The sequence below is a fragment of the Siphateles boraxobius genome, unplaced genomic scaffold (assembly GCF_051911475.1).
Source record: "Siphateles boraxobius isolate OS27281-9 unplaced genomic scaffold, OSU_SipBor_1 9, whole genome shotgun sequence".
Classification (NCBI taxonomy): domain Eukaryota; kingdom Metazoa; phylum Chordata; class Actinopteri; order Cypriniformes; family Leuciscidae; genus Siphateles; species Siphateles boraxobius.
Window position 1 is genome coordinate 22,248,519 of NW_027509219.1, and position 12,879 is coordinate 22,261,397.

General features: G+C 35.4%; 1 protein-coding gene across 1 annotated transcript; it reads left to right on the forward strand.

Moving 5' to 3' along the window:
* The first annotated feature begins 5,716 nt into the window (after positions 1–5,716).
* On the forward strand, positions 5,717–11,156 carry LOC143732967 (arrestin domain-containing protein 3). Its single transcript, XM_077224455.1, has 6 exons — positions 5,717–6,143; positions 8,351–8,411; positions 8,657–8,804; positions 9,073–9,169; positions 9,311–9,567; positions 9,836–11,156. The coding sequence occupies exons 1-6, from the start codon at positions 5,885–5,887 to the stop codon at positions 9,968–9,970; spliced, it is 957 nt and encodes a 318-aa protein (XP_077080570.1). The 5' UTR covers positions 5,717–5,884; the 3' UTR covers positions 9,971–11,156.
* Positions 11,157–12,879: the final 1,723 nt, after the last annotated feature.

The window sequence follows — 12,879 nt, forward strand, 5'->3', positions numbered from 1 at the left end:
ATAATTTTTTCTCTGTGAATAATGTCTTAGGCACACATTCGTTTCTCAGAGAAGTCTTTTGAGAGAGAATATCAGGTATTTAGAACTTTAAAATTTCAGGAAGCACCACAACATGCACAATCATATTGACCTGTGTTTAGTAACAAAATCCCCTGAGTATCCACAAACAATACAATCATCATCATCTCAAAGTTTCAACTTTATGTATAAATCAACAGTTCCTCTCAAGGCAGCAGGTTATGGAATTTCCCCCTCGGCTTGAGTCAGGAGCAGCTGCTAGAACAACCAACCACATGCAGGCCCTGACACGACAAGGCCGGGTTCATTTTTGTGCGTTTGTATGAGGATGGGTCATTTGCCATCCTATAAGGTGAGCATGTTTTCTGGACCACCAATGTGTAACTTACTAATTCTGCAAGAATGTGGCTGTCCCAATAATAAACACATTTGTGTGCTGCTGACATAACACAAACACAATGAAATTTGGCTGGAGAAAAGCAGGAAGAGGTTTTATGAAGAAGAAAGAATAAACAACCTTAGGTTCAGTTATATGCTAAGACAGGCTGATTTTATTTAACTTTTAGTTTTTGTATACCTTAGCTATTCACACAGATGATTGCATTGTGTATTTTAAATGCAAATTAGATATTTGTATAAAACTAATCATAAAAGGAAGCTCTTAACAAAAAATAATTGTAATAATTTAACAATAATGAAACTAATAATTTATAATAATTTTAAGAAATTATTTCGTTAACAATAACCAACAATAATTTTAGATAAATATTATTTGATGTAGAGTAGGGTAAGGTTGTTATAGGGTATTGCTATGTTTTTATTGACAGAATATATAATAAAGGGCATTTCACAAATGAGAAGTGTTGTGTGACAGCAGGAGGACTGTCAAAATCCAGGTAAATTTCTAGTTTTCCACATGCACACATTATAATGGAACCTCCCACATCCGGGCGGGCAGTCTTTTCCTGTAAGTGTTAATCATCTTGAAAATAGGGAACTCCAGGATCAGTAATCCATTGAGGGTGACGTTTACATTGTTGAAAACTGAATAATCAATCAATTTCTGGCTGTAACAAATCTGTTTCAATACGAAAAAGTTCAAGACTTTTAAAAAACAAAACAGACAGTGGCACCTAACTTAACCCAAAGGTTAAGAAATAATAAAGCAATCAGTCATAACTGAGGTCATTATGCAGTTTTAAGTGTAAAGGTACTCCTGATTTAATTAAAACCGATTAATCAGAATCAGATGTACAGTATGTAAATTCACTGTATGTACAGGTATATGTTATGTACAATGCAAGGTATATGTTAAACAAATATGAGTATAAATAGTGTTCTGTATTGCGCATGTTTATTTCCCAGCGGGGGCATTTAATTGTTCATGGTGTAGATGAGGATAGAAGTCCAGATGAGGATAGAAGTCCTGAAGTCCACAATCATCTCCACTGTTTTGAGTGTGTTCAGATCCAGGTAGTTATAAATGTACCAGAGAGCCAGCTCCAACCTCCTTTCTGATTTTGCCAAGTAAGACGTTTTTGGATAAACATTTTGTTGATCCTGGAACAACATTAGTTTCCGTAAATGTAGTCCCTATCCCTACTCCTAAACCTATAGCCATAACTTCTCCTTAAAATCAGAGGGAAATGATAGGTGAATAGCACTGATGTAGAAGCACCTAACCCTGGTTGTCTAACCCAAACTTGTCGCTAAAATCTATCTGGTTGATGGAATGTTTATAGGATCAACAAAGATGTTGATCCAGGATCATGTCTTGGTGAAATCTCATTCACTGCGGGCAATGAGTGTAGTGTCCAATTAAAAGGACAACTTAAAAAGGCTGTTTACACCTCTGGCGTGTCAGAATGCAAAGGTGGTCTCCAACAACTATTTATTACACAGTCTAAACGTCTGTTTACATTAATAGTTTTATTTATTTATTTAACACATGGATCTACCTGTAGAGGGCAGTGTGTATCTTTGTAAACTCAGTGGACAAATCATTAACACACAAACGGTAATATAACAAGTCAATGAGACACAAACCAAAACATTTATTGGAACAGTTTTTTTTTAAGGTAAACTTGTACAACCGTGCTTTTTGCTTGCTATTAGAAAGCAAATCAATGCAGTGTATAGAGTAAAATAATCAGCATCTTAATAAATTTAGTCTTTATTTCATATTAAAGCAAAACAGGAAAAAACATGCCCGTCTGTTGCAAGAAATACAAAATATAAAAAAAATACAACACACATACACACAGGGGGAAAAAAAGGTGTAAAAATTTTACCTTTAGGGGTACAGCAGCTTGTCATTGGACAGTAGCCTTAAATGGATATGAACCTTTTTGTGGTAAAAAAAAAGGAACAAAGATGTCCTTTTAAGGCTACCGCCCCGGCCCCAGCGACAAGCTGTTGTACCCCTAAAAGTAACATTTTTACACCTTTTTTTCTGTGTATACACTAACTCAGCACATCTTTCAGGCGTTAAATTGCTCAAAAAGCTGACATGATGGAAGCACAGTCAGTCAGGATGACTTTAAAATGCATAACACATCAATACATTTTTCTAAATACATCAGGATTCATACATCGTATACATGTGTATGTTTCTGTATACATGAGTATTAGAGTGTGAGGGTGCTAGAAATCCCATGGTGCATGATTAAAGGTGCTCTAAGCGATGTCACGTATTTTTTGTCACATACAGCAAACATCCCCACTATTCGCTAGCTGCCTGTCCCCTGAACACACTGTAAAAAAAAACTGTCTCTGCAGACATTCCAGGCTCCAAAAACGGCAACAAAAACAAATGCGCTAACCCGCACCACAAAACATAACAAACTGTTCCAGCCAATAACCGAAAAAGGAATCGGGGGTGGGGTTTGGGGAGTTAGTGCGCTGATGAGGAGGAAGGAGGGTCTAGCTAGCCTCCATTTAGTTTGACAATACTTCGAACGTCAACAAGAAGTGACGTCACCAGACATCACTTAGAGCACCTTTAAACCTGTGACCTCAAATGTGTGGAACACTAATCACAGAAACTGTAATTGGTTTAGTGTTTGTTATCATTAATTTTTGTCAATGAAGGAGAAAATAAATGCTTCTAAAGATTTCCTTCCAGTAAGATGGTTAATGGAAGTGTGCTCAAACCATTTTTCAAACTTATGTGTGTGTGCTTGCGTTTATTTAATCAATTTAATTACAAAAATTAATTGAATTTTCTCCTTTTATGCTTTATACCTCATAGCAATTTATAGATCTGCTTGATTACTGGTCTCACTGCCCCTCAGTTTCTGTCTGACTAGGCCTTTTAAGTCTGATGTCTTCTCCATAAATATACTGCACTGTACTATCGATCAGCTCTGTGGACAGCCTGGCCCATAACAGCTCTGTTAGCTCATAATTTTACACAATGCTTGTTTGACAATCTCAGAGGCATAATGGCCAAGAGGGCAAAACTGTAGGCCAAATGTGTTAAAAACTACTCCTTTACTAATAGAGAGTTTGGACTTTAGAGTGTATTTCCCCCAGATATTTAAGTCCAAAATCTAGTGAGTTTATAAATACCTCAAAAAAACAATTCTATTTTCCCATTTTAGTCTATTGGTCTATTTTTGTTCATGTTGCACTGGTCAATATGTTATATTTAAGTTACTGCACCTTTAATTCCCTGCAGGATACACCTGAAATCCAGGAGGATGATTTTTTTTTCCATTTCCGAATCCTTAAAAAGTATCTTTGCGTAACGTTTAACTTTCAGCATCATTGAATCGGCTCTGATGTAGATGTTTATTCAAGCTTAAGCCTGAATAAATTATTGGAGCTTCAACTAGAACAGCACACTTTTACTTAATTCATGCTTGCTGACCCAACTGAGTTAGATAATTGTGAAAAAAATAAATCCTTTCCTGGCTCTCATTTGTGTCATTGCTCTTTATTTTATGCCCTACTGGAGGCCATTGAAGATTAGACCGCAGTCCTTAATTAGACAAAACATAGTCTGAAAACCTTCGGTCCGTTCTATAGATGAGAACAGTAAGCACAGCATCAGTCACATGGGATTACGATTAAATAAAGACTAACTGCTTGCTGGAGATTTAAAAAAAAGAAATAGGTTATAAGCAATGCTGGAGCAGTGTTTAGATAACTATTATATTAAAAAAATCAAAAACTTATTGCCTGATATGTTGACATTATGACATGAATTAATTTGTGTTCTCTCATTAACTCATTACAGAGGCTAAAAACATCCAATAATTTTGATTCAAACCGTACATATTTCAACAAATCATCATGCTTAAATAATTTAAATAGAATTTATGATCAACTTGAAAACAATTAGGAATCAGTTCAGCTACTAATTCTAATTTGTATTTAATGAAATGCTGGATGTGAAACATATATTGAACAAGTCTAATGACTCTGTCCTTGAAAACCCATGACTATTAGATTCATGTTACAGACAGTAAGTGTGTTCGGCAATTTTCAGAAAATCTATAGAATCACATTTCGCCCATCTTGCATCTTCATGCACTATAACACCGATATTATCATTGTGGAACATAAGACAGGATCCTTTCCATACATTGGTCAGATGTCATGGGTCTTGTGACTGATTTGCAAACACTACTGTTGTTAGCTATTAAACACATTATGATGCAATTAAAAAAAATATATATATTTTGAGTCAGTTTTCTTTGATAGAATTGTCCTTGCAACGGAAATCATACTATTTGGTGTGTCCTTTTTGAGTATGTTACATTAGGCAACGGAAATGTGCAACAACAGAAACAATATTTAGGCTAGAATGTTGATGATTACTGCTTAATGATGGGAAACTAATAGAATATTTTAATTTAACCAAATACTAAAAAGGTAGATTCTTCAAAAATGGATAACAAAAACAAACAAATAAATAACAATAATATATAAGACTATAAATGTTTTAAAATCAAGCTTACTTGTGAACAAATGTAAATAAAAAAAATAAAATAAAAAATAAAAAATATATATATATATATGCTTTTGAGAACATTTATAAATATTGCTTTTCTAAGGGCAGACTTGCAGAGCAGAGCTTGTCTTTTACAAGCCACAGGAAAAAAAATTACGGATTAAGAAAAATATTTATAAAAGATTTATAACAGCAGGATGCAGTGGCCAAGAATAGCTTTTAATTGATTTATTCAAAGTCATCCCTTTATTATTAACTTCATTATTGCATTGCCATATATGTATTACCGGTATGTGCCTGAAAAGAGGAGAGGATTTACTCCAAAAATACTTAGAAATCCTGTAGAAATGTCATCCCACATATTATTTCCATTCAACTGTCATCATAATTGCTTCATCCATCATTGCATTTTGTTGACACAAAGAGTATGTTCAAATAAATGAAGGCAATTATTAAACAATATACAAGATTGTGGTTAAAATTCTATTCAATCACAAAACACACATCCATGATGAACTGCACAGATTAAAGCTCAGGTTTGTGGAGCAGGTGCAGCGAGAGCAAAGGGAACGTTGTTCACAAGCTCTTCCGTATTCATGTTTGCTCCTTCACATGCTCGAAAAACAGATTTTCCCAGTAGACCCTTTGGTCACTGAAACCATAGAAATACATACAGCTCTTCCATTTCATCATGTGGTTTACTTTCAGTTTACATGCTAGAGCTGTTGAGGTAAGGCCTGTGTCTTTCCAAGGTGAAACCCGCTGAGCCAGTTCGGTGAGTCCTCCGTCAGGGAGATGCCAACAGGTGTATTTTCAAAACACGGATAAAGAAAACAGAAGGGATTATTTAAACTCCAGGTATCCTACAAATACGCTTACAATTTTAGACTTGACCTGCTCTTTCTGGAGATGACAATCCGGAACTTCGCCATTGAGTATGATGCCTTAAAGGATCACAACACATTCAGCAATGGGGATACTTTGGCAGGCAGGGTTATTGTGGAGGTGTCAAAGGAAACCAGGATCAAAACTCTCATTGTCAAGGCAAAAGGCAGGGCTGATGTGGCATGGACTGAGTCACAAGGGGAAAATAATGTGACGTACTGGGATAAAGAGAAGTATTTCTCACAAACTGTCTTATCTGTCTTACCGGAGGACAAAGCAGATGGTAATATCTGATGATGCATTATGCTGTTATACACACTCATCTGTGAAAAACAATCTTTGCATTTTATGCGTATACGTATACTGTACTGAAGAGACAAAAATGGACTGTATTTCTATAACATAATATTTCATATGTTACATTATATTTTGCATATATTTCAAATATTTGCTAACACACAACACTAATAGGCTATACAGTATGTATATACGCTACAAGTCAAAAGTTTTGGATAGGTAATATTTTTAAAGTTTTTAAAAGAAGTCTCTTCTGCTCACCAAGGCTGAATTTATTTGATTAAAAATACCAACAACAACAACAAAAAAACAGTCATATTGATAAATATTATGACAATTTAAAGGAGCAGTATGTAGGATTGTGGCCAAAACTGGTACTGCAATCACCTTCAAATTACTGTAGAGCGGTGTATCCCCTTCCCCTCCTCCCTGACTCAAGGTTGCCAGATAGGCTGCAGGATACAGCAGGAGCGTAGGCTGCTACAGAAGCTTCCAATGGCAAGTGACGAGTCCTACACAGTAGGCTAAGTTTTTTTTCTCTGTTAATTATGTTTATGCTTCAAATGAGAGATGTTTTGCAAAGTAATTATATATCGCAAAAATTTACTAATGGCGATTAGCCAAATATAATAGTAAAGATGTACGCTTGTATGTGACAGTACATTGTTAGAACAGTAGCTGTTAGTATACTAACTGTAGGTATCTGTCATTAACATAAGTACAAGCACAAGCCTCGGTCACTGTGTGTAATCGATATCAAAAAGTGAAAGCGACCAGCTGTATTTTTTAACTTACTCTGCAGTACACGTCCATAACGCTAAAATATGTGATGTGAAGGATTACATGTCATTCTATTATTTTTGGCTGTAGAACTTGCATGATAAACAAGTAGGCTACAAAACGTTCCAAGTGGGACACATTATTCACATCATAGGCTACAATGTGCTTTTCATTGGTGTTATGGACGTTAGAAAAAGTTATTTTACCGTGGAATTGCGCCTATAGTGCTTCCAATTCGATGACCCACCTCCTCAATATGAGCTAACGTAACGTTACTTTGCACGAACATGCATAACTTTGTTCGACTGTCATGAATATTTAAAATGTCCATTTACATCAAGTACAAGTCAGCCAAACATAGATGAATCTTACCTGTCCAGAAATTCTTCTCCGTTTTCAGCCGTCTCCATCTTTCAAAGGCATCTCCTATACAGATCCTTGTTTTATTTCGGACTTTGTCACGAAGTATTTCGGATTCATAACGAGTTTATGAATTTATCAGTTTATCTGATTCGCAACGTTAGACTTTTTTTTTTTATCCGATTCCGACACGTTTGTAGCTGCAGCTGTGGTAACTAGAGCAGAGCTGGCAACCCGGATGCCGCAACACTACTGACTTTGTGATTGGTAGACAGGTGGAGGGTGACGCATCAGACCAAAACACAACATGACAACATCAACATCAGTTGAGGGCTGCAACTTCACTTTTTAAATGTCAATATCCTGGCCGGACTGCTGTTGTCAGTGATATAAGTATTTGAAATTAACATGATTTCTTAATGTCTAGTGACATATCAGGGCCATTTTATGATTAATTGAAATACATTTCTTACATACAGCTCCTTTAAAATAGCTGTTTTCTATTTTAATATATTTTAAAATGTAACTGTTTTCAACATTGATAATAATGAGAAAATGTTTCTTGAGCATCAAATCATCATATTAGAATGATTTCTGAAGAATCATGTGACACTGAAGACTGGAGTAATGAAGCTGAAAATTCAACTTTGATCACAGGAATAAATTACACTTAAGTTAAATTACTATAGATTCACATAGAAAACAGCTGTTTTAAATTGTAATACTATTTCACAATAATACTGTTTTTTTTATCAAATACATGCAGCCTTGGTAAGCAGAAGAGACTTTTTTTTTAACTTTAAAAATCTTACCGATCCAAAACCTTTGATTGTTAGTGTATATAAAAAGAATTCTGTAATTAATCACTATTAATTACACCTAATATTACAATTTGTAATATATTTCTATATTTTAATACATATTTTCACATAGAATCTCCAAATGAATGTAGAAACAACATTAAGACTGTATATTTAAAATAATAAATATACTGTATGTTTAAAAGCGTTTACACACATATATGTCTGTATTTTTTTGTTTTTTTGTTGCTAGGCTCTGTTACTCTAGTGGCCGGTAGACATGTCTTCTCTTTTGCCTTTCAGCTTCCCTACCAGTAAGTCACCAGACATACTGTCTGGTTGATAGATGTGACTTACAAATCGACAGTATATATACTTTATTGATTCCTGAGAGAAACTCAATCTTCCTTTGAAAAAGTCTAAGTTACTTTTTGCAATGTAGTCAATACTTCAATGTGCTATATCCTATATGCTGAAATATTGATCTATCATATGATGCAAGTTTTTCTCTCTGAAGAATGTTAGTCATTCATGACAATGACAATGTCTCTACTCTCAGGGGGCTGCCGTCATCTTTCAAAGGTGCTCATGGTAAAATCCACTACCGACTTCAGGCCAAGCTGACCAGGTCTTTGCGTGCTGTGAGCAAAACTGAAACAAAGTTTAACTTTCTTGCCAGAGCTGATTATGATCAGTCAACACTGATGGTATGATTAAAATCATTATTTTCAGGGCCTGATATAATGTTCAAAGGCTCATCTAATGCATGAAACATATAATGCAGACAAACGTCGAACAATACTATTAGAATTCAATGACAAGAAGTTTTACAATTTTAATGGTAAAAGGCCCGGAATTTAGAAAAATGTCGATCTGACTGTAATGGTGAGATTAACATGAACAGATTAGCAGTAGTAACTGTTACTTTATGGATAGTAATAACCTAAGAAGCTCTAAAACTTTCATCCTCTGCAGGCACCTCAGCATGGTAGTAAAGACAAAAATGTCATATTTTTTGCCTCTGGAAATATTTCAATGGATATTTTCTTGCCAAAGACAGGCTACCAACAAGGTAACCCAAGCAATAGAACATGCATTTTTGTAAATAAATAGATCTATCAACTAAAAAAAAAAAACTAAAAAAAAAATCAAACAGAGATAATTGATTTGAATAATTTGACAAGCTATAATGCAATGTTTATTTCTCAAACAGGTGAAGGGCTAGTTGTTGACGGTGAAATTATCAACAGCTCAACTCGAAAAATTGTGCCAAAGTACATCATCTACCAGAAGCAGAGCTTCTTTGCTGGAGGCGAGAGAGCCGTTCACACCACACAGATACTGAAGGAGAAGGGAGAGGCTTTAGTGTCATCCACCAGACAGAATCTGACCAAAGTATTAGTCATTCCCCCAGAAATCAGCACCAGCATCCACAACTGCAGGATCCTCAAAGTAGAGTATAGACTGAAGGTAGGTACCTGAAAACAAGACCAGGTTTCCAAAAGGGTCTGATTTCTTTTCAGCTGCAAACATTATTCATGTACTTTGGTCAGGTATTTTGCTGATTTTTTTATAGTCTTCTTTTGTGTTTTAATGGAACTAAGGAATGGAAATAAAAGACAATGTCACTAAATGTCATGTGTTTGAATACACATATACACATGTTGCAAATAAGAAATAGTCTTGAATTACAGATTCTTGAAATCAACAACAATGTAACTAGTTCCTTCTGTTGCAGGTTATTTTGGATGTATCATTCACAAAAAACCCTGTGATTAAACTCCCATTGATCGTACTGCCACACAGGACCTCATCCAACGTGTTAGAGGCAGGATTATACCCAGACCTGGCCAAAATGAATATTTTAAATTAATAAAAGCAATAAGCACTACTTTTGTTTTGCACTATAATCAGATACTTGTCTCAGATACAATAAAATGTAGAAAGAAATATGCTATGCAAAATTTAATCTGTATAATTCTAATTTACATTTATTAAAGGGATGGTTCAACCAAAGTTATTATTATTTATGCATGTATGTACACTATTTACAATGTCAACCTTCTCCGAACAAGTGTACACTAATGCAAAAATGAATAAATAAAACATAAATGCACGTGCCTGTGTGTGTAAAGGTCTCTATTGTTGGCTATGTTCTCTCTCTTTTGTTATTAGATCAGCTCAGTTGTTTCAACTAAAAGGGAAAGTGTGTGTCATATTCCTTTTATTAAGTGGACATGTGAAGAGAAATGGAACATCAGAATGGCATTTACCGTGACACTGTGACATAAATACAGAGGGTCTGTCAACCTGGAGGCCATTGGTCTCTGGAGGATATCTTCAAATCAGCAGATGTTCAGGCAACCTTTCTGCACCAGTATCCTACTGCTCTTTTGCTGTGTGTACTAACTCACTGCACCTCATTTCAGTGCTCAACAGACACTTTAGTGAAGAGTGAAGGATGTGGAAGCAATATTACAGCTAATCTGTGACCTTTGACCCCACAGCAAAAGATGAAATATAGAACGGGTTTGAAAATGGAGGACAGTGAATTCATCTGTTCCGTCTAAAGAGAACTTTGATATATTTGAGCAGAGAAAAAAAACCCCAAAACATTTAATTTAATTTAATTTAATAAAGCACACATGATTTTAGGAGGATGAAAACATTTATCACGGTTTACACCGCAACACTTAAGTCAACATTTAAAGAAAAACTGTTTCACTTAATTCTACAGCTTTAATTGGAAAAAGAATTTACTGTGAATGATCAGCAGCCATCTCTGGATGACAGTGATTGAATGAGTTTGGTATTCAAGCCCCAACCCCTGCTGGAAATCAAATGTTGTTACTTCTCACTTATCTGACTTGACAGTTTAACAGGAGCCGTTCTCTCTGCTGCTCACCATGTAATTGTAGTAATTCACTTATTGAGTAGCAATTCTTAACTGCTGTGTGTGTAGCCTTGTACCATCAGTAAATAATGTCACAACATAGACAAAGTTCACAGGAGGCTGAACATTTATTGAACGTTTATTATTAAAAACAATTGATTTAATCTAATTACAGGATATGTGAGGCTGATATCTTTTAAGTGAGACATGCAAATAGATTAATCTGGGCAGCAAAATTGAATCATTGCATTTGTCCAGCTATAACAGATGACCTTTAGTCTTTTACATTAATACTGGAGTGGTGACATTTACAGTACGATCTCTGTGTGAAATAGTCCCAAATTAAAAGTTATTCAATGGCTAATCTAGTTCAAATTCCTCAGTAACATCGCTTTATTTTACCGATCCAAATGAACTGATACACTGCTAAATAAATAACAACTGATTAGCTGGAATATTACAAAGTTGAGCATAAAAATTATACCATGATGAATGTTTCTCACTAGATGACATGAGGTGATGCCATAGTTGGCCTACAGCATATTTCTTAATTTAATGTTGGATAGGCTATAGGGCAAGCGCTATATTGAAATAAGCACGTACAAAAACATGGTTGGTCGCTTTGTGTGTCGGTCAGATGATCTCTTCTCGTCTGTCGGTTCTTGGCTTGAACAAGCTGCAATGTGGAGCAGATTTCATGCGTCTGGCTGTGTGAGATTAGTGCAATAATGCAAAAAGAATTGTGCACCATTTTGGCACCTGATGTGAAGGCCATCAGTTGGCAACAGAACAGGTGAACGTACGCCACATGCACATGCTGTACATCAGTTTCTTCAGACCTGATTCAACTATCATTGAGATTCACAGGAAGTGTATTCTTTACAGATGAGAGACTGGTGGAAGACAGAGGTCTGTCAGTGTGTCTGAGCAAGAGCGGTTACAGCACCTCATTAGGTCCAGCTCTTAGCCTGTGTTTGAGCAAACTGTGAGCAGACAGCTGCAGTTACTAATGAGACAAGTGCTGATTTAAAGTCAGTGAACAGACTTGGACTGAAGGAACTCATCATCAGAGACCCGTGTTATATCAGCGGACATTCAAATTTCTGTGGCCCATATGTCAAAGAAAGTAAAATGGATAATATTAATAATGATTTTTGAACATTATTATTTTATTATTATTATTATACAATATTAATTTTACATTCTTTGGCCACAGATTATACATGCAGACTAAATTATCCAAAAATACTGGTTAAGAAAATGATGCACTGCAGGGAATGTTATTGTAAAATAAGCTGCATGTAAAGGAAGATTGCTTTTACTCTGATTGGTATCATGAGCAGGGAATTGTACGATGAACTCCAGATGTTTGGTTATTACTATATAAGGCAATCAATTGAATTCATTCACATGTGAGATTTGAACAAGCTGCTCTTGAAGATTAGATGAATGACTCTAATCAGAAAGGCGGATCTGAATCAATGTGATGAAAATCAAAGATATGGATGGATGGATGGAGTGTGAATTGGGAAAACATAACACCAATTGAACACCTCATTGTTCTAAATGAAAACTGATATTTGATAACAAACAAGAGTAACCACCAGAGATGCTAGACAGTCCCTATTTATTTCTCCCATTTCACTTCCAATAATTAATTGCATGTGTCACACACAAGACAGGCTGGGAATAAAATATCGCCTATAGAAAGGATGCTACCATATTTGCTTTGCTACAGGGACAGAATTGATACAGCTTTATGTTCAAATATGGGTGCTTTGTATATTAAGGATTTTAACAGATTCTGTAGCACGGTTCGGTCATTGAACCCCATAAAATATGATTGCATGCTCTCATCAGCAGAATCATTTTACACATATAGTAGTTCA

Coding starts and splice junctions, on each gene's coding strand:
- LOC143732967 (XM_077224455.1), top strand. CDS start 5,885: ATGACAATCCGGAACTTCGCCATTGAGTATGATGCCTTAAAGGATCAC. Junction 6,144..8,350: donor ACCGGAGGACAAAGCAGATG/GTAATATCTGAT, acceptor TTTTGTTGCTAG/GCTCTGTTACTCTAGTGGCC. Junction 9,170..9,310: donor AAAGACAGGCTACCAACAAG/GTAACCCAAGCA, acceptor TTTCTCAAACAG/GTGAAGGGCTAGTTGTTGAC.